The sequence below is a fragment of the Oncorhynchus kisutch genome, linkage group LG22, assembly GCF_002021735.2.
Source record: "Oncorhynchus kisutch isolate 150728-3 linkage group LG22, Okis_V2, whole genome shotgun sequence".
NCBI classification, from domain to species: domain Eukaryota; kingdom Metazoa; phylum Chordata; class Actinopteri; order Salmoniformes; family Salmonidae; genus Oncorhynchus; species Oncorhynchus kisutch.
The window spans coordinates 13,121,192-13,143,999 of record NC_034195.2 but is presented as its reverse complement, the minus strand read 5'-3'; the positions used below and the strand labels follow the sequence as shown (position 1 = coordinate 13,143,999).

The following is a 22,808-nucleotide window of genomic DNA, read 5'->3' as shown; positions in this document are numbered from 1 at the left end:
TTAGGATTGCACAATAATAATGGATTGAAAAAATACGATATGTGCAGGCCTAGTTGCATCAACATGTATGGTGATAGTAGAGGGTTTAGAACTGTGTGTTTGTAGGACTATACATTGAAATGATATTGGTAGGCGAAATTGCATTTCTTCACACTAAATGTGTGACAAGTCAGTACCTGACTTCGTTAATCCTAGACGAAGCCTGCAGTTGGCTTGTGTAATGAATAGTATAATTTGATATAATATATTATACAAATTACAATGCTAGTAGTTAGGTACAAAATAGTATACTGTGCAGTGTGCAATAGTTCCAACACAGTTATTGTGAATCATCTAGGCCTATGCTTTTAATGTTGAATTTAGTGAAAGTCAATATTGTATTAAAGACGACCATTTCCTAAAAACTCCCTATCAATTCTGCGACAACTCTCATAACTGTATTATAGGCTATAATAAACCGTTACACTGCTTCCGCTTACAGAGAGTGGTGATCACTTCATGAATATTGAAACGGTTAAGTATTCCGTAACAATCGGTGTCGGGAAGGAGGGGCAGGCACCACCAGAGAATGAACGGACTCTATAGATGTGTATTGATGAAAGTCACACTTGTAAACGCAAGCGTCGTCCGATACTTCGCAGTACAAAGTAGCAGATGTAGCAAATAGCCTTCAAGCTAATGCAACTCTTTATGGGCTGAATTATTAGACGACGAGACTAAAACCCAAGGACCTTTCAATTGGTTGAATTTCATAATTCGCTAGTTCAAAGAGGTGAAGGCTACACATGCTTTATACACGAATTTGAAATTGTCGCCACAAGGACGCCGCTGTGCGCAAGACACACGGCAATTGAAGAGTAGTTGAAGTGAGCTGAGTAAAAGGTAAGATACGCTTTAAAATATGTTTGTTTACAAAATGTATTCAAATTAGCCCAGCTAACTTCTAAAGATAAATATTCACGTTGACAGTCACACTTCTAATATGTTTTCTGCCTTTCAACTTCGTGAGATTCTGATTTGCCATCTTGAAGTTTCTTCCTAAATGAGTGTGTGTCAGTGTCAGTGAACGTCTAGACGGCAGTAAAAAACTGCATACATATGTAGAAAATGAACTCAAACCATTGAATAACATCTCCAAACTGAATTTTGCAGGACTGAGCATGCTGCCTGTTACTACTTGGTGGTTCAGCCTGTCCTCATAGACTAATAGTGACATAGTAAATGTAAATCCCGGACAACCACGGACAACTTTAGTATTTTAGCTTATTAACAACTTTGGAGCTACTTTGCAACTATACTAAAGAAAAATATAAATGTAAAATGTTGGTCCCATGTTTCATGAACTGTAGTAAAAGATCACAGAAATGTGCCATATGCATACAAAACGTATTTCTCTCATTGTGTGCACAAATATCATTACATCCCTGTTTGTAAGAAATTTTCCTTTCCACCTGACAGGTGTGGCATATCAAGAAGCTGATTAAACAGCATGATCATTACACAGGTTCTCCTTGTGCTGGGTACAATAAAAGCCCACTCTAAAATGTGCAGTTATGTCACATAATACAATGCCACAGATGTCTCCTCCTTTTGAAGGAATGTGCAATTGGCATACTGACAGCAAGACTGAAATTAATTTAATGTTAATTTCTCTACCATAAGCCACCTCCAACATAATTTTAGAGAATTTGGCAGTACGTTCAACCGGCCTCACAAACACAGACCACGTGTAACCATGTCAGCCCAGGACCTTCACATCCAGATTCTTCACCTGCAGGATCGTCTGAGATCTTGAGAAACTGAGGACTATTTCTGTTTTTAATAAAGCCCTTTTGTGGGAAAAATGAATTCTGATTGGCCGGATCTGGCTCCCCAGTGTGTGGGCCTGGCTCCCATGTGGGTGGGCCTATGCCCTCCCATGGCTCAAATTGTGTGCACAAATTGCCCAGTCGTGAAATCCATAGATTTGGGCCTAATGAATTTATTTCAATTGACTAATTTCCTTATATGAACCGTAACTCAGGAAAATTGTTGCAAGTTGCATTTATATTTTTGGAACTTAGCATGTTAGCTAGAGGTCGACCGATTATGATTTTTCAACACCGATACTGATTATTGGGCCGATTTTTAATTATATATATATATATGTGTATGTATGTATGTATGTATGTATTGTATGTATGTATGTATGTATGTATGTATGTATGTATGTATGTATGTATGTATGTATGTATGTATGTATGTATGTATGTATGTATGTATGTATGTGTATATATATATATATATATATATTTATATATATATATATGTATGTATATGACAATTACAACAATACTGAATGAACAATGAACACTTATTTTATCTTAATATAATACATAAATAAAATCAATTTAGTCTCAAATAAATTGAAACATGTTCAATTTGGTTTAGATAATGCAAAAACACAGTGTTGAAAAGTGCAATATGTGCCATGTAAAAAAGCTAACGTTTAAGTTCCTTGCTCAGAACATGAGAACATATGAAAGCTGGTGGTTCCTTTTAGCATGAGTCTTCAATATTCCCAGATAAGAAGTTTTAGGTTGTAGATTTTATAGGACTATTTTGTATTTCATATACCTTTGACTATTGGATGTTCTTATAGGGACTATAGTATTGCCAGCTTAATCTCGGGGGTTGATAGGCTTGAAGTCATAAACAGTGCTGTGCTTTAAGCATTGCTAAGAGCTGCTGGTAAACGCAGTAAAGTGCTGTTTGAATGAATGCTTACGAGCCTGCTGCTGCTTACCACCGCTCAGTCAGACTGCTCTATCAAATATCAAATCATAGACTTAATTATAATATAATAACACACAGAAATACGAGCTTTAGGTCATTAATATGGTAAAATCTGGAAACTATCATTTTGAAAACAAAACGTTTATTCTTTCAGTGAAATACCGAACCGTTCTGTATTTTATCGAATGGGTGGCAACCCTAAGTCTAAATATTGCTGTTACATTACACAACCTTCAATGTTACGTCATAATTATGTAAAATTCTGGCAAATTAATTACGGTCTTTGTTTGGAAGAAATTGTCTTCACACAGTTCGCAACGAGCCAGGTGGCCCAAACTGCTGCATATACCCTGACTCTGCTTGCACTGAACGCAAGAGGAGTGACACAATTTCCCTAGTTAATATTGCCTGCTAACATGAATTTCTTTTAACTAAATAAAGGCACTGCAATGATTATATGCAACGCAGGACAAACTAGTTAACCTAGTAATATCATCAACCATGTGCAGTTCACAAGTGATTATGTTAAGATTGATTGTTTTTTATAACATAAGTTTAATGCTAGCTAGCAACTTACCTTGGCTCCTTGTAGCCACAAGGTTATTTTGATGCTGCACTCGTGCAACAGGTGGTCAGCCTGCCATGCAGTCTCCTCATGGATTGCAATGTAATCGGCCATAATCGGCGTCCAAAAATGCTGATTACTGATTGTTATGAAAAATCAGCCCTAATTATTCGGCCATGGCAATTAATCGGTCGACCTCTGTTAGCCAACCCTTCCCCTAACCTTTACCCTTTAACCTAACTCCTAGCCTTAACCCGTAACCCCTAGCGTATTTAACATTAGCCACCAACTAATGTTAGGAACCTAACTAATGTTAGCCACAACAAATTGGAATTATTAACAAATACACTACCTTTCAAAAGTTTGGGGTCACTTAGAAATGTCCTTGTTTTGAAAGAAAAGTATATATTTTTTGTCCATTAAAATAATATCAAATTGATCAGAAATACAGTGTAGACATCGTTAATGTTGTAAATGACTATTGTAGCTTGAAATGGCAGATTGTTTATGGAATATCTACATATGCGTACACAGGCCCATTATCAGCAACCATCATTCCTGTGTTCCAATGGCACGTTGTGTTAGCTAATCCAAGTGTATTATTTTAAAAGGCTAATTGATCATTAGAAAACCCTTTTGCAATTATGTTAGCACAGCTGAAAACTGTTCTGCTGATTAGAGAAGCAATAAAACTGGCCTTTAGTCTAGTTGAGTATCTGGAGCATCAGCATTTGTGGGTTCAATTACAGGCTCAAAATGGCCGGAAACAAAGACCTTTCTTCTGAAACTCGTCAGTCTGTTCTTGTTCTGAGAAATGAAGGCAAGAAATTGCCCAGGAACTGAAGATCTCGTACAAGATCTCGTACAATGCTGTGTACTTCTGTCTCTAACCAGAATATAAAGAGGAGTGGAGGGCCCTGGTGCACAACTGAGCAAGAGGACAAGTACATTAGAGTGTCTAGTTTGAGAAACAGACGCCTAACAAGTCCTCAACTTGCAGCTTCATTAATTAGTACCCACAAACACCCGTCTCAACGTCAACAGTTAAGAGGCGACTCTGGGATGCTGGCCGACTAGGCAGAGTTCCTCTGTCCAGTGTCTGTGTTCTTTTGTCCATCTTAGTCTTTTCTTTTTATTGGCCAGTCTGAGATATGACTTTTTCTTTGCAACTCTGCCTAGAAGACATATTATATTATACGAGATGGAAGATGGACCTCCACAAATGTATACATACCATACGAAATGTAACATATCATACCAAGTGGAGGGAGACATATTTACGTTTACCATGTTACGTCTACCCATGAGTCCAAGTTGCATCAGTTTGATGCACCTTTATAGGAAAGTACAGTAAAGATGGGTGACGCTAAGCTGACAGTCATTGCAGCCTAAGGCCTGCTTGTGTGTGTGACACTCCTCGCTGAAAATAATTACCTTACTAGTAACTCCTACTGCTGATTAGGGAAGGCATTAGATCTTTAGAATGTCACTGAAGGTTGTAAGTACTTAGTCAAAGAGGCAAGGTAACAGCCAGTGTTGGTGATACCAAGCCTGTGGAAATAGAGCACAGGTGCTGATTCAAAGAGAATGAGAGATGGAGAAATAGAAAATCTCTAATGTGTTGATCTAAAATAGTAGTCCCTAACATTCACCCAGCCTAACAAAAAACTGTGTCTACAAGCAATGACGCTACATCTTGAATTGCTACACTCGCATTAGAGTTTGGTACAGTACGGTAAAGAAATGTATAGGTCAGTACAATATAATAGAGTAGAGTAGAGTTTGGTACAGTACAGTACGGTAAGGAAATGTGGAGTATAGGTCAGTACAATACAGTAGAATGGAGTTTGGTATAGTACCGTATAGCACGATTCCTTGTGCATAGAGTTGTCTGGTTTCTTTGACTTTGGAGTCAAAGGTTTTTGTTTGGCATAATTTGTTTTCAATTTAAATTTATTTCAGTGTCATTCTGTTACCATACCCTACTACTACCATCCCCTATCCAGTCATCTACAGATCTGTGATAAACATTGTATTTATGGATGCATTTTCAAAGTATACATTCATAGTGCCCACTACCCTAGTCTCAATTAGGGCGACCCAGGTGGCTAATAGTCCAGCCCTCATGTTGCAGAGTGCCCCACAAACCCTCACTCTGATTTCTTCTTGGATCAGGGCAAATGGAAGCACCCGGGGTGGGTGCACACAAGCATGCTATTGTTTATTTTCATCTGGTCTGCCAAACAGAGAACAGAGAGAGAGGTGATTGCTAAATACTTATTTAGCGTTGCCAGGCTACCCTCAGTGGAGTGCACAAAGGGACAGCATTAGAGGGGACGCAGAGCAGAGCACGAAGGCGAGAGAAAAAAAAGGAGGTGCAGAATAATCTTTCATTTACAGCTTTTCGATGTTCTTTCTAATTTAGGATCTGCACTTGATGAGGGCACACGCACACATGTACATAAGTCACGCATATTAGGCATTGCACCTCTTTAAATGAGTGGTGGGTGCTGTTGTATCTGCTCTCATTCTACAGAGTAGATTGGGGAGGTAGGGATACTTTCTGACACCCAGATGTGTGTGGGATGGGGTGACGTGGTGGGTACAGGCGGGGCGGCGGTGTGTGTGTTCACCAGCTTGTGTGTGCATGTCTCAAGTGTGTACCGTAGGTGTTTGCAAGCTTGTGTTTGTGCAAGTCTGTGTGTGATTGTTTATGTACCAGGCCAGCTTGTGCATGAGTGCCTTTTCAATGCGTGGGAAAGAGCGCATGTGCGTTGTTTACAACATTTGGTGGCATTCACCACCCTCCCTTCCCCTTCATGTGGGCTTCCTGCTCTCTCTGTCAGTGGGTGACTTGAGACTAAAAGCTGTGCGATGGCCCACCTCCTGTCACCTTGTCCCTTATCTCATTTTAGTTTACCAAGTTCTCGACACAGCGTTATTTTTGGGGCCTGGCTCACAAGCTATCCATATATCTGTGCGGGACGCCAAATCCCATGCTGTTCTCAGGCTCTTATTATATCCTAGTGTAGCCTAGCTTAGCCACTCTTCTCTTACCTAACCAACCCAGGCTTTTGGCGGTTGGCCCTTTCATTAGGGCACAGTTTGTGCTGTAAACAGTACTGAGGTTTGGATTAGAGCAGTAAGGCAGGAAGCTAATGGACGAGAGGAAGTTGACATGACTGCACAGCGGGGGTTCACCACCTCTCTGCTTTCGGAATGATACAGGCTCTCTCGTATTGAGACAACATAAGCATGCATACCTGCTGTGAGAGCGAGTGTCTGTCTTCCCCCTCAGACACAGTTTCGCTTAGTGAACTTACTCGCTCACTGTAGTGGTTTACTGTACACACACAAACACTTTTGTGTGAGTGTTGTAGCCAAAGTATTTTGGTTTCAGTCTTCGTCTATGCCAGCGGCTGTTGATTCTGAAACTTTCACAATGTCACACCAAGTCTTCCTTTCTTCCATGCGGTCTATTCAGTAGAATGAACGGCTTTAGCATTGGAGGCAGAAATGCACTGAATAGCTCATACACAGACTTCTATACTGCATGATAATTTATTTATCATGAACTTTTAGTTGCACCCAATTGAATAGCCATTATTAACCACTGACTTGTGTTTTCTGCAGGCCTGGTGCATGATGGGATCTTTTCGGCGGCCCCGCCCTCGCTTCATGAGCTCGCCCGTGCTGACGGACCTCGCCTGCTTCCACGCCAGCTCGGTCGGCCAGCAGCTGTCCAACACCAGCGTCTGGAATAGGTGGGTGGGCCTCCTCATCTATGTGAACCACATCCAACACTGCTTTTAAATGTGTGTGTTTGAGTGTGTGAAACACGTTTCTCTTTTCATACATCTCTGACAGAGGGTCTATATCAGTCATTAGATACTGAACTGACTTTGGTTTGCTTTCAAATGGGAAGCAACTAGATTTGATACATATCATATTTCTTTGTGCCTCACTTTATTTCCCTAAAATGTCCAAAGAGAACATGATAGGAAATTACAGGATAAATAATGTTGTAATCCCACCAGGAAGTTTTTAGAGGATTTGGGATATGTGTATATTAGTAAGTGTCCGGGTTGGAGCAGGAAGACCTGCGATGGTCTCTTTCCTCTCTGAACACCCCATCACTCTTTATCTGCAAAAAGTGTGGATAGTACTGTTGAGCTGGCGGTTTTGAACATATTCACTACGGAAACGGAAGCTAACCCTTTATTTCGGTATGGAAATGTGTCAGACAGCTCTCCCCCCTTCTCTCAGGAAGTGAATAGAGCATTTGACAGGATGTTTTGTGGGAAGCGGATGGGGCAGCGGGTGCTTCGGCTGCTAAGAGGTCCCTTCTGCTAAACCCCAGAGGTGCCACTGAGGCGCTTGGCATGCTCTTTGTCCACCGAAAGCAGAGGGTCTTTCCATAGGTGTGGAGTTTGTGTCCTTGGTCACATGGTCACCGGCCGCCGCCACTGCTTGAACGGCACAGTCCTCCACAGCAAAGGGCCGAAGTCACAATGGTACGCTGCACTGTTTTGATCTGATAGCGGACCGTCCCTAAACTAGGACAAAAGGCCAATGCCAAGTTTTCACAAGCCCTATTTTCCTTTCTAATTCCTTCAGCTCTACAAAAGTGCCCAGGGGGTATGGGCTAGGGGTTGATTCTGGACAGTACCTTTACACAGCTTTGCTACACAATGAAAAGGTTTAAGAAAACCCCCAAGGCCATGTTATGACAATATGTTATGTCATGTTATGACAATATCTGCAGAGGGGATTTAAATGGATCTCTGGTTTTCACTGTTTACAGTATGTCCATGCCTCCCCTCCCATACTTCACACCTCTTTTTTTATATTCAGAAAATGTTGCAGGGCACTAATTGTCCATGGTGGGTTGTTATCAAAACATAATCCTTTTACCTTATCATAAGTAGACATAATTGCAAATCATAAAATGTCTTCCAATAGACATTTTTAAAAACGATTTAGTTACGAATTGAACTTTAATTAAACAAGTTGACTCTTCACATGGGATGATTTCACTGAACAACAAAGGAAAGGGATATTGAATGATCCCCAATGATCCATCAGATCTCCCAAAAACATTTTCAACATACATCTGTAAAATGATAGTCCAGAAACTAAAGCTTTGTTTGTCTTCCATGTCTTCTCCCTAGATCTCCTCAATGTCCACCCCTTGAACATCTGACTCTGAGGCCTCATCTTCACTGTCACTTTTCAACCTTGTTGAGGATGGCTCGTTGTCAGGCTCAAAAAGCCAAAATGGTGGCCCCCAATTTTTCAACCCTTGTATTGGTTAGCCTGTTGCGTGCTTTGATGTGTGTTTCAAAACAAGGAGGAACAAACACAGTTCCGACACTTTACATACACGTGCGTAACCGTGAAACAACAAACATCAAAATACAATCGAGCGCAATACACACAAGTCTAATCTCGCACGAACTAAGGCAGGCAACAGGTACCCTATATACACACAGAAATAAACGCAAATGAAACCAGGTGTGAAAAGAATCACAGACAAAACAAACAGAAAATAAAAAAAATGTAAGCAAAATTCCCCTAATTCCCGGGCTTAACCTCCCATGGAAAAACTCTGGAAATTTACCAGAAAGTTTCCGACCCTTTGCAACCCTAGGCAAGACATAATATTTAAGTGCCTTTGAACGGGGTATGGTAGGAGGTGCCAAGTGCACCAGTTTATGTCAAGAACTGCAACGCTGCTGGGTTTTTCACGCTCAAAAGTTTCCCATGTGTATCAAGAATGGTCCACCACCCAAAGTACATCCAGCCAACTTGACACAACTGTGGGAAGTATAGAGTCAACATAGGCCAGAATCCCTGTGGAACACTTTTGACACCTTGTAGAGTCCATGCTCCGACGAATTGAGGCTTTTCTAAAGGCATAGGGATGCAACTCAAAATTAGGAAGGTGTTCCCGAATGTTTGGTATACTCAGTGTATGATTGACTTATTAGACAAAATGAGGCAACCTAATCACCATCTATCACAATCAGCCATCTTTCAGAAAAGTTGAAATACTGTCCTGTTGATCTCAGCCAGAGCTTCCCATTTGCCAGGCAGTTGAGGCTCCCTCACCTATGCCCTCTGACCTATGAGCTCTGACCTGACCCTGTGTTTCTTTCCCTTAGCGTCCAAACAGCCGTGATCAAAGTGTTCCAGGGTGGAGGGTTGCAAGCGAATGAGCTTTACACCCTCAATGAGAGCATCAGGTAATGTTGAATTGACAGTCTAGATAGACATACTAAGAGCTTTGTGACTTCACCGCACACTGCAGGAAGCTTTGGGGATACGGTCCTCCTTGTTTTGTTCTTGTAACCCGTAAGGCTTTGACAGATAAGGCCTTAGTGGAATCAACATAAAGGAAAGGAGACATCAAAATGTTTACACCACCTTTGATTTAAGGAACCACTGTATGTCAATACTTTTATAAAGTACGTTTCAAATCAATGTTTTTCTTTCACGTTATTAGCTAGTGTCCCATTGTTCTGTGTCCTTTTAGATGGCTCCTCAAGACCGAGTTGGGCTCGTTCATCACAGAGTACTTCCAGGTATGCCCTTTCCCCTTGCATGTACTGTAGATTCACCATCCAAAATGATCAAAGGAGTAGTTTATTAATATAATGCACATGTAGCTACATATGTAGTGTATTTAATAGCCATATCAGATTTGTAAGGATTTTTGCCCCAATCATTCCAAAAGACCCTTTACAAACTTTCCAGTCAAATGTGTTTGTAAGGTGTTTTAGGAAAATGCCTCAATAAGAACAATTTAAAAACAGTCTGGGTGAGTTGACAAGAGCCAAGGTACCTGGAAAATCATATACATGTGTCAAATGTCGTAATAAAAATGAAGTAATTCATATATTTATTTATTTTTCAATTGAAGTGAAAGGTGTTTTGGTGTTTTAATAAACTACATATAGATTGCTGTCTTAATTATTTGTCCTGAAATAGCAGTTGAGCCAGTGGCAATTTTAGCATGTAAATCTAGGTGGGGCAAACTCCCCCCCAAAATGGAGATGCATGCCAGCAAAGCCACTACACTACACAACACAACACTAAACAATACATGAAGTGTACTATAACGGTGACAAACGGTGCCCACAAACTGTTAGGGTCTACTTAAAGCTTTCTCAACAACGGAGTCCCAACAGCAGTCCCAACACCTTATCACTCAACGGAGCTTTGTCTGGCAGAGAAACAGTTCATTCAGCCTCATTTACTGCCTTTAAAAAAAACATAGCTGATATGGCTGACTTGCACATATGTGGTTTCTACTGACAATTGAGATGTATAAATTATGGCATACTGGGACAACGAGTGGATGAGAGGCAATCCGTAATTTCGATTAAGACATTAACGAGCGAACTAGGACGGACGTAGTCAATATAACTATTTGTTAAACACTTTTGAAATGTACAGCGATAGAATTCAGAACATGGGGCATTCTTACGGTATTCTCACTGTACACCAAGTCAGAACCATAGGATAAATAAGGGGGGCGCATATGCAGACAATGAAAGCTCTTACAATATTCAATGATTACATTTCTTTAAAACAGGCTATAGGCTACATGCACCACCAAGTCAGAACAGTAGGCTATATTATGAGGGGAAAAGGGACCAAAATATTAGGGTGAGGCACATGGGCAAGTAATGGCTTACTACACAACATAAACTTTGTTAGGTTCTGACAAACAGAGTGAAAAACTAACAGACAACTAGTCAATGCTCAAACGAAGTTTATTCACCCAACGGGTCAAACAGCGACAAAGACATGGTTCCAACAGCACAAGTATTTAAACCTCCCTTTAGGCGGAGTCTCCTCCTTTTTTCTAAACCCTACATCTTTGTTGCTAGGCAGGAAGTTAAGTGATGTGGGTAGTAAACTGTTCCTTCTCCCTTCATGTGACCTGACCTGACCTCGGCCCCCATTCCTCACTAAAACACAGCTCTCCACCGTTATCAGTGACCGCAACCATGTGATTGCCTTTTTCCCTTACTTAGTAACTTCCCAGGCCCATGGCTCTTATCCGCCCTCAATTGACCCCACCATAAACATTCCTCCTACATATAACCATTAACTTCTGGTGTAGCAAGTATTTCAAATTACAACACAACAACTCAGTATTACTTTCTTAGCTACAGTATACATATCTCCCTGGCATATTACATCATTTCTGAAGCAGCATACAATACATTTTTTGACTCAACTTGTTGTGCTGTGCTCACTTGAACAGGAAGTGGCGTCGCGGACCTTCGTGGGCAAAGTTTGTCATCAAAGTCTGGCATTCTCTGGATTTATGGTGCTTTCAAGACAACTGGGAACTCTGTAAACGTTGAATCATGACGTCAGTGATCTTCAGTTCAAAGCTCTAGAAAGAGGCTTGAGTTCCCGACTCTGAATTCCGAGTTGGAAGACCATTCAAAACGTATTTTCCCAGTCAGAGCTAGTTTTTTTTCCCCGAGGTCACAGTTGTCTTGAACTCACTGAAGTCTGAGATTTCCCAGTTCCGAGTTTCCAGTTGTTTTGAACGCTGCAGAAGCCATGCTGGATTGACAGCATTGCAAATGTTGAATGTTTATCCTTTTAAGCTTGGAAAAGAGATCCTTAAACCCAGACTTGGACCACACACCCACTCCACTGAATAGCATGCTAGTGATTGCTTTGCAATGCTTGCAGTTAGCCACTGATTTCTTCCAAACCACTCATTGTTGAACTTGCAATTTCCAATGTGTTCTGTAATGTTTATGTCTAATGGCCGATGAGCACCAATATGTTTAATCTATAAATTATCTTCATAATTTCTCTTCACATGGCAAGGATTGAAAAGGATTTGCCAGTAGATTGTCGACTTCATTCATGATGATGACTGCTAACTTGCTAGCTAAGATTTTGAAAGAGGATGTTGACATCAGTCCAATCAAAGCTACGGTAGATATAACATGATTTGATTTCTTTTTTTTCTGTGGCCAATGACCTTGAGCCTTCTTGGATGGACACTTCTAATGTAACTCTATGGCAGCACCAAAGGGGCTTGAATTTTCGAGCTCTCCCAATAAAGAACACTGAGCAAATCAAGGCGCAACTAGGGAACATTACCAACCACTATGCTCCGTATTTTCCACTGGATGTCCCACCAGCTCCTCTATATGCAATGAGCAGATTTTCTTTTGCTTAGTGCCTTTCTGTGCATTTGTTGATCAATTATTCAGTCAGCAGAGAACTGATTTTTTTGAAGGGGTTGAAACCTGTTCATTCTGAACGTTGGTTATAAATATCCCCTTTTCTACGTGTTTTGGATAGGACACAAATGAACACCTCCTTTCAGCAACCTTACACCAACTGGCATGTGAGATGCATTTCATTTGCACACCAGATGTCTCTCATGTAGATGTTAATAGAGTCATTGGTAACAGCCATGTAAGAGAACTTGAAACTGTTACTGTTTCCTTGAATTTAAAAACATACGTTTCTAACATTTACTCTTTCTTTCTTACAATTTGTCCTAGAATCAACTCTTGACCAAAGGCCTGTCACATATTCTGGAGAAGATTAGACTTTATGAGGGTAAGTGTACCATCTGCGCCATGAAACATTGAAAACAATTTGGATAGTTTGCATTTACGTTTAAGGAAGCTACTTTGTTCACAGCGAGATGGTCAGGGTATTTCCCCAAGGTCTTATTCTTGGGACGCATTCTTCGGTTGGAACTGATTGATGACAGGTATCTACTGTAACCGCTTGTGTTTTTACCCTATTTAACCTCTCATAAGGACACAGAAATGAGAGTGAGATCTGAGCCTCATGTAAAGAGAGTTTATTTGTGATTGACCACCTCAATTCAGTCTTGTGTAGCATAAAGCATTATGTGTAATAGCAATTCAATAGTAAAAATCCTTATCCAAGTGCCATATTGCTTTCCACCTGTCCAATGCATTCAGACTCAGGGAACGAAGGCTCTGTGAAAGAACTTAGATCTGTGTCATTTGTCACAGTGTCATCTAATGGTGGTTCATTTGTCCCTCCCTTTCTCCTCAGGTGACAGTCAACTCCTTATCCTGTCTGAGATGTGGGTCAGGTTCTTCACTGGGATTTTGCCCACGCTCCAGGCTATATTCTATCCTGTTCAGGTACTGCCAACATACAGCCCGTCCTTTCGCTGAGACTTTAAACCGACTGCCTGACCCTCAGTAATCAGTACAATCCCATGGCACTTGGTTTATACAGTAGGGGTGTTATTAATCCTGCCCTCCTGGCTTAATTCTGAAACTGGCTGCTCATTCTACTGCACACAGCCAGATAGGGACAATCCTCTCCTGCCCCTGTCAGTGTAGGGTCAGAAATCTCTCTCCTTCCCTCTCTCAATTACAGTCTCTGCTTTTTGCCATACTCTTTCATTTATTTGGCATCTTGAAGTCCTCCCAGCCCTTTACTGCAATGTTGCCATCTAATTTCATCCCTCATGAACATCATTCATTTATGTGTGTTTTTTCCTGTGTGAGTGCAGGGTCAGGAGCTTACCGTCAGACAGATGGCTCTACTGGGCTTCAGAGACCTGGTCCTGTTGAAGCTCTCCCTAGAAGACCTACTGCCCATTGCCACAGTCCCCCCAGCCATCACACAAATGCTGCTGATTCTGCAGGTAAGCTTACTTCTACACCAGTCATTGTAATCTGGACATGTAGACACATTATGTGACAATTGTCACCACATATAGTAGAATAATAATAGTTAGTACATGTAGCTTCTAAACCCCTTTGGGTCAGTTGTACTACATGGCAGTACTACATGGCAAATCAGAGCCTGGCTCTGTGGCAAATGAACATAACATTATCTCACATCGTAATATGAAGTTAATGCAATATGGTTCAAAGTGAGGCCTCTGTGTCAACTGTCTGTGTTGAGCACCATCCCATGCTTACTCACGATGTTTCTGTCATTGTATCTATCCACAGGGCATCCATGAGTCTAACGGGCCCAGTCAAGAGTACTATCAGCTAGAGGGATTGGTCGAGACAGTCATCTCTCCTTACCTGGGGAATGTCCTCCACGTTAGCAACACCAACTGCTTCGTAGGTGAGTGGCCTGGGTCACAACAGAACATAGTATAAGCTTTGGTCCCACTTTTTGTAGTAAGATTAAGTGATTTTTTTCTTTCCCTAATCATATTGTATTTTGAACAATAATGAACAGTTAATAAAAGAGTAAAATAGTACTTGTTTTCAAAAGAAGCATTAACAGCAATTTGACCAGTTTTTTTAATAAGAAGGAGAATGTGTGATCCCTTTACTGTGGCCCCCAGGCTCTATGAGGGGAAATAAGCCTTGAAAGCCCTAACTAGGCTTCTATGGCATGACAAATCACATAAAAAAACATCACCAGAGCCTACAAATCTGCATTTGATCACATTTCTTATCCCACTGGCCTGGAACTGGCTAGCACACACACTTTCTTTATTGCACTTTTACTCCCCTTCCCCAGTGTAGTTGTTTCTACGATTGCCATTACAGTCAACCTGACCAATTCAATGGCTTGGGATGGTCGTGACATCATGCACTAAACTAGAGCATGCAGATATCCCAGAGTAATTAAAGGTCCAATGCAGCAGTTTTTATATCAATATCAAATCATTTCAGGGTAACAATTAAGTACCTTACTGTAATACATTTCCATTAAAATGGGCAAAACTAGCTTTTGGGAGTGGTCTGAGTGGGGAAGGGAAAACCAGCTGTTTTCACCTTTATTTATTTAACCAGGTAGTTCTCATTTGCAACTGCGACTTGGCCAAGATAAAGCGTAGCAATTCGACACATACAACAACACAGAGTTACACATGGAATAAACAAAACATACAGTCAATAATACAGTAGAACAAAAGAAAACAAAAAGTATATATACAGTGAGTGCAAATTAGGTAATTTAAGGAAATAAATAGGCCATGGTGGCGAAGTAATTACAATATAGCAATTAAACACTGGAATGGTAGATCGGCAGAAGATGAATGTGCAGGTAGAGATACTGGGGTACAAAGGAGCAAAATAAATAGATAAATACCAGTATGGGGATGAGGTAGGTAGATAGATGGGCTGTTTACAGATAGGCTAAGTACAGGTGCAGTGATCTGTAAAATGCTCTGACAGCTGGTGCTTAAAGCTAGTGAGGGAGATGTGAGTCTCCAGCTTCAGAGATTTTTGCAATTCGTTCCAGTCATGGGCAGCAGAGAACTGGAAGGAAAGACGACCAAAGGAGGAATTGGCTTTGGGGGTGACCAGTGAGATATACCTGCTGGAGCGCGTGCTACGTGTGGGTGCTGCTATGGTGATCAGTGAGCTGAGATAAGGCGGGGCTTTACCTAGCAGAGACTTGTAGATAACCTGTAGCCAGTGGGTTTGGCGACGAGCATGAAGCGAGGGCCAACCAACGAGAGCGTACAGGTCGCAATGGTGGGTAGTGTATGGGGCTTTGGTGACAAAACGGATGGCACTGTGATAGACTGCATCCAGTTTGTTGAGTAGAGTGTTGGAGGCTATTTTATAGATGACATCACCGAAGTCGAGGATCGGTAGGATGGTCAGTTTTACGAGGGTATGTTTGGCAGCATGAGTGAAGGATTCTTTGTTGCGATATAGGAAGCCGATTCTAGATTTAATTTTGGATTGGAGATTCTTAATGTGAGTCTGGAAGGAGAGTTTACAGTCTAACCAGACAACCAGGTATTTGTAGTTGTCCACGTATTCTAAGTCAGAGCCGTCCAGAGTAGTGATGCTGGATGGGCGAGCAGGTGTGGGCAGCGATCGATTGAAAAGCATGCATTTAGTTTTACTTGCGTTTAAGAGCAGTTGGAGGCCACGGAAGGAGAGTTGTATGGCATTGAAGCTTGTCTGGAGGTTAGTTAACACAGTGTCCAAGGAGGGGCCAGAAGTATACAGAATGGTGTCGTCTGCGTAGAGGTGGATCAGAGAATCACCAGCAGCAAGAGCAACATCATTGATGTGTACAGAAAAGAGAGTCAGCACGAGAATTGAACCCTGTGGCACACCCATAGAGACTGTCAGAGGTCCAGACAACAGGCCCTCCGATTTGACACACTGAACTCTATCAGGGAAGTAGTTGGTAAACCAGGCGAGGAAATCATTTGAGAAACCAAGGCTGTCGAGTCTGCCAATAAGAATGTTGTGATTGACAGAGTCGAAAGCCTTGGCCAGGTCGATGAATACGGCTGTACAGTAATGTCTCTTATCGATGGCGGTTATGATGTCGTTTAGAACCTTGAGCGTGGCTGAGGTGCACCCATGACCAGCTCTGAAACCAGACTGCATAGCGGAGAATGTATGGTGGGATTCGAAATGGTCAGTAATCTGTTTGTTAACTTGGCTTTCGAAGACCTTAGAAAGACAGGGTAGGATAGATATAGGTCTGTAGCAGTTTGGGTCTAGAGTGTCACCCCCTTTGAAGAGGGGGATGATCGTGGCAGATTTCCAATTTTTGGGAATCTCAGACAATACGAAAGAGAGGTTGAACAGGCTAGTAATAGGGGTTGCAACAATTTCGGCAGATCATTTTAGAAAGAGAGGGTCCAGATTGTCTAGCCCGGCTGATTTGTAGGGGTCCAGATTTTGCAGCTCTTTCAGAACATCGGCTATCTGGATTTGGGTAAAGGAGAAATGGTGGGGGCTTTGGCGGGTTGCTGTGGAGGGTGCCGGGCAGTTGACCGGGGTAGGGGTAGCGATGTGGAAAGCATGGCCAGCCGTAGAGAAATGCTTATTGAAATTCTCAATTATAGCGGATTTATCGGTGGTCATAATGTTTCCTTGCCTCAGAGCAGTGGTCAGCTGGGAGGAGGTGCTCTTATTTTCCATGGACTTTACAGTGTCCCATAACTTTTTTTTTAGTTTGTACTACAGGATGCAAATTTATGTTTGAAAAAGCTTTCCTTAGCTTTTCTAACTGCCTGTGTATATTTGTTCCTAACTTCCCTGAAGAGTTGCATAACACGGGGGCTATTCGATGCTAATGCAGAACGCCACAGGATGTTTTTGTGCTGGTCAAGGGCAGGCAGGTCTGGCGTGAACCAAGGACTATATCTTTTCCTAGTTCTAAATTTTTTGAGAGGGGCATGCTTATTTAAGATAGTGAGGAAGGCACTTTTAAAGAATAGCCAGGCATCATCTACTGACGGGATGAGGTCAATGTCATTCCAGGATACCCCGGCCAGGTCGATTAGAAAGGCCTGCTCGCAGAAGTGTTTCAGGGAGCGTTTGACTGTGATGAGGGGTGGTCGTTTGGTTGCAGAGCCATTACGGATGCAGGCAATGTGATCGCTGAGATCTTGATTGAAAACAGCAGAGGTGTATTTGGAGGGCGAATTAGTTAGGATGACATCTATGAGGGTGCCCGTGTTTACTGATTTGGTGTTGTACCTGGTAGGTTCATTGATCATTTGGCTGTTATTGGCAGAGAGGTTTGGAGTTCTCTTTGTTATTGGTCGATTAACCAATTTACAGCATGGTGATGTCACAATGTAATGCCAATGCATCCCGCCCATGCAAACATGCTGATTAAAAGGTCCTGTGTAAATTGTATTTTCAATCAGCAACTACAGTGCCAGCAACTACAGTATTCACACCCCTTGACTTTTTCCACATTTGTTGTTGTTACAGCCTACATTTAAATTGAGATTTTGTCTAAGTGGAATAATGTTTTTTTTACATTTTTACAAATGAATTAAAAATGAAAGCTGAAATGTCTTGAGTCAATAAGTATTCAACCCCTTTGTTATGGCAAGACTAAGTGAATCAACAACAACAGTACATACTTCACAAAACTAACCTAATTGACAGATTGAAAAGATTGGAGCTTATACAGGATAAAAAATATTACAAAACATGCATACTGTTCGATACAAGGCACTAAAGTAATACTGCTAAAAAATGTGATGAAGCACTTTCTGTCCTGAATACAAAGTGTTATGTTTGAGGCAAATCCAATACAACACATTATTGAGTACCACTCTACATATTTTCAAGCGTACAGTAGCTGAATCATGTTATGGGTGTGCTTGAAATTGTTATGTTTTTCCAGATGAAAAATAAATAGAATAGAGCTAGCACAGGCAAAATCCTAGAGGAAAATCTGGTTGAGTCTGCTTTCCACCATACACTGGGAGATGAATTCAGGAGTAATTCTTTAAGGCACAGGAAATATCACTTATAATTTTTTGTATTTTGCACTGTTAGTTTCATCAGCTGTTATACAATATGATAGAACAAAACTGGAAATAAACATGATTTTGACTACTGGGCCTTTAACAATTGTTCTTGAATTAGGACTGGTGAACTACATTGCATTGCATTTATCCAATGCATACTCATCAGGAGTCGACTGTATTACTTTCAAACAATAGCAAGAGAAATACTTAAACAGGTGTTTTCCTCTTCTTCTATCCCTAGAATGCCGTGCACCACTTTCCAGGTTAAGAGGAGTGGCACAACCAGAGATCACTGTTACTCATCATCATGCCTCAGACTCCTCCTCTCTGGCTCCCCTAGTGGAGCAGGAGGGGGAATCCTACCTGGAGAAGGTGGGAGGAGTCCGACGCCACACAGTGGCCAATGCACACTCTGACATACGGCTGCTCTCAGCTTCTGGCAGGATGCAGCCTGGGATGGAGGAGGACAGTGGTGGCGGTGGTGGGAACGGGATGGCAGGCAACGGCATGCTGCCCAGGCCTTTCTCCAGCCATCCAGACATCCTGGAATCCCCACTGGGAGTGGTGGGGCCCTTTAGAAAGCAAAGATCGACTGAAATCAGCTGCCATTCTCCCAGCTAACCAGTGATAGCAGCTGGAGACCATTGTTGTTATTGATTCCTGGAAACTGAGGGGATAAAAAACATCTCTGAGTGCGAGCAGGGTGGTTGGGTGGAGTCCCTGTCACCCAAGGGCTTTCCCTCCTCTGTGCTCAGAGGCCAAAATGTGGAAACAGTTGATTGTTTCCGTACAGCTCTGTTACCCGAATTGCCAACATGTCAGATCTATTCACATGATTTTATTCCTGGGACGCATTCCTCGGTCGGAACTGATTGATGACAGGCATCTACCGTAACAGCTCGTGTTTTTACCCTATCGTGTTTTTACCCTCTCATAAGGACACAGGGGACAGTGAGATCTGAGCCTCATGTAAAGAAAGTATATTTGTGACTGACCGCCTCGATTTGGTGTTTTGTAACATTGTTTTAGTATTTTGTTTTTACATTAGATAAAAGTTGACTCCCTAGACTCACAGCTAGAAAAACTGTATATCATACACTGCAGTTGAGGAACAAATGGGAAAGTAATTCTGCTTTGAACGTTGAAAAACTTGTAACCCCACTTTTGAGAAAATGGTCCTTGAATGTTTGGTACACGAGCTCTTCTTATTCTACACCCATTCAGCATCGTTTACACCCTCTTAAGACTTAGCCCCACCCATCTCTTTCACGTGTGAGGCAATGTGCTAAACAGTGAGTATGGTAGTGAACAACCAAAGATTTCAAGACTAAAGGCTGGTTTATACTACATCTATCAACAGTTGTCACAATGACATCATGAACATTCTATTGTCGTCCGACATCAAACTTGTCGTTGTTGTTCTGAAAAATTATTAACAATAAAATGACATCATGCATGACATCAGCAGCCTGGGGGTCTAAAATAGCATAACTGGTGTGTATTAACACCATTAAACCCATCCATTTAAAAATTAAAAGCTACTTTCTAAACAATTGTTTTTGGTTAGTTTCTAGCCTGTTAGGTGTAAACGGTACAGTGAAATGGTTACTTGAATAGTGGAGTCTTTTGTTTAGACTTTTAGCTAGCTAGCTAAACAATTAACCATAATCCCAACTCATAACGTTACTACCCTGCATGAATCTACAGGTAGATAAATCTAACCAACTAGCTGGGTTCAATGTTAGCTAGCTAGCTAACATTAGGCTATAACTAGCAATACAAATGGCTCTGAGATATGCATAACGTTACTACACAGATCATACATGTAACATGAACTTGCGAGCCAGCCAGACAGCTAATGTTAGCTAGCTAACAGTAAGCTTTAACTTGCAATGAAAATTACTTTCTGACTAAATATATCTGAAAATGTAGCAAGATACATGGATGAACGTTTCTCCATCTCTGTCACGGATGCCATGCTTGCCCTTAGTTAAAAAAATAAATAATATTTGTTACATACACATGGTTAGCAGATATTAATTTGAGTGTAGCGAAATGCTTGTCCTTCTAGTTCCGACAATGCAGTAATAACCAACAAGTAATCTAACCTAACAATTTCACAACAGCTACCTTATACACACACAAGTGTAAAGGGATGAAGAATATGTACATAAAGATATATGAATTAGTGATGGTACAGAACGGCATAGGCAAGATGCAGTAGATGGTATCGAGTACAGTATATACATATGAGATGAGTAATGTAGGGTATGTAAACATATAAAAGTGGCATTGTTTAAAGTGGCTAGTGATACATGTATTACATAAAGATGGCAAGATGCAGTAGATGGTATAGAGTACAGTATATACATATGAGATGAGTAATGTAGGGTATGTAAATATTATATTAAGTGGCATTGTTTAAAGTGGCTAGTGATACATTTTTTACATAAATTTTTCCATTATTAAAGTGGCTGGAGTTGAGTCAGTATGTTGGCAGCAGCCACTCAGTACAGTGGTGGCTGTTTAACAGTCTGATAGCCTTGAGATAGAAGCTGTTTTTCAGTCTCTCGTTCCCTGCATTGATGCACCTGTACTGACCTCGCCTTCTGGATGATAGCAGGGTGAACAGGCAATGGCTCAGGTGGTTGATGTCCTTGATGATCTTTATGGCCTTCCTGTGACATCGGGTGGTGTAGGTGTCCTGTAGGGTAGGTTGTTTGCCCCCGGTGATGCGTTGTGCAGACCTCACTACCCTCTGGAGAGCCTTGTGGGTGGAGCAGTTGCCGTACCAGGCGGTGATACATAATTGTTCTGTTTTTATTCCTTTAATGTCCTTGTTTTTTGAGGTGGGAGTTGAGCAGGGTCTGTGTTTTGTTTACCTCTGAATCAGAAGACTGACTATACCGGCACACTTTACAGTGACAAAACAAGGGTTATGACACATTTTTCTTTTTTCACCAGGCGGTGATACAGAACGATTATGCATCTGTAAAAGTTTGTGAGTGCTTTTGGTGACGAGCCAAATTTCTTCAGCCTCCTGAGGTTGAAGAGGTGCTGCAGCACCTTCTTTACCACGCTGTCTGTGTGGGTGGACCAATTCAGTTTGTCCGTGATGTGTACACCGAGGAACTTAAAACTTACTACCCTCTCCACTACTGTCCCGTCGATGTGGATAGGGGGGTGCTCCCTCTGCTGTTTCCTGATGTCCACGATAATTTCCTTTGTTTTGTTGACGTTGAGTGTGAGGTTATTTTCCTTACACCACACTCCGAGGGCACTCACCTCCTCCCTGTAGGCCGCCTCGTTGTTGTTGGTAATCAAGCCTACCACTGTAGTGTCGCCTGCAAACTAGATGATCGAGATGGAGGTGTGCATGGCTATGCAGTCGTGGGTGAACAGGGAGTACAGGAGAGGGCTCAGAACGCACCCTTGTGGGGCCCCAGTGTTGAGGATCAGCGGGGTGGAGATGTTGTTTCCTACCCTCACCACCTGGGGGCTGGAGGGCACTATGGTGTTAAATGCTGAGCTGTAGTCGATGAACAGCATTCTCACATAGGTATAGGTATTCATAGGTATTCCTCTTGTCCAGATGGGTTAGGGCAGTGTACAGTGTGGTTGTGATTGCGTCATCTGTGGACCTGTTGGGGCGGTACGCAAATTGGAGTGGGTCTAGGGTGTCAGGTAGGGCGGAGGTGATATGGTCTCTCAAAGCACTTCATGATGACGGAAGTGAGTCATTTAGCTCAGTTACCTTAGCTTTCTTGGGAACAGGAACAATGGTGGCCCTCTTGAAGCATGTGGGGACAGCAGACTGGGATAAGGGTTGATTGAATATGTCCATAAACACACCAGCCAGCTGGTCTGCGCATGCTCTGAGGACGTGGCTAGGGATTCTGTCTGGGCCTGCAGCCTTGCGAGGGTTAACACGTTTAAATGTTTTACTCACGTCGGCTGCAGTGAAGGAGAGTCTGCAGGTTTTGGTAGCGGGCCATGTCAGTGGCACTGTATTGTCCTCAAAGCGAGCAAAGGAGTTGTTTAGTTTGAAGATGTAATCCAGACAGGTGCTTTAAACAACAGCCTTATGTGTTCTCTTTTCGACCGCCTCCGCATTTACAATCATACGCCTAAATCTCCTTAGCAATCATACTCTGCTTCCACCAGTCATTCCACTGATTTCAAAACTCGATCCTCCAGAACGTGGAGAGCCTTAGCAACATT

The 22,808-nt window shown here is 41.9% G+C and overlaps 1 protein-coding gene across 1 annotated transcript; it reads left to right on the top strand.

The window, feature by feature from the left end:
• Window positions 1-544: 544 nt before the first annotated feature.
• prr5l (proline rich 5 like) lies at window positions 545-20,048 on the top strand. The gene is made up of 9 exons (XM_020456994.2): window positions 545-882; window positions 6,974-7,104; window positions 9,505-9,585; window positions 9,876-9,924; window positions 12,889-12,946; window positions 13,418-13,509; window positions 13,887-14,021; window positions 14,335-14,455; window positions 18,829-20,048. Exons 2-9 carry the CDS (start codon window positions 6,983-6,985, stop codon window positions 19,206-19,208), a joined length of 1,038 nt encoding a protein of 345 aa, XP_020312583.1. The 5' UTR covers window positions 545-882; window positions 6,974-6,982; the 3' UTR covers window positions 19,209-20,048.
• Window positions 20,049-22,808: the final 2,760 nt, after the last annotated feature.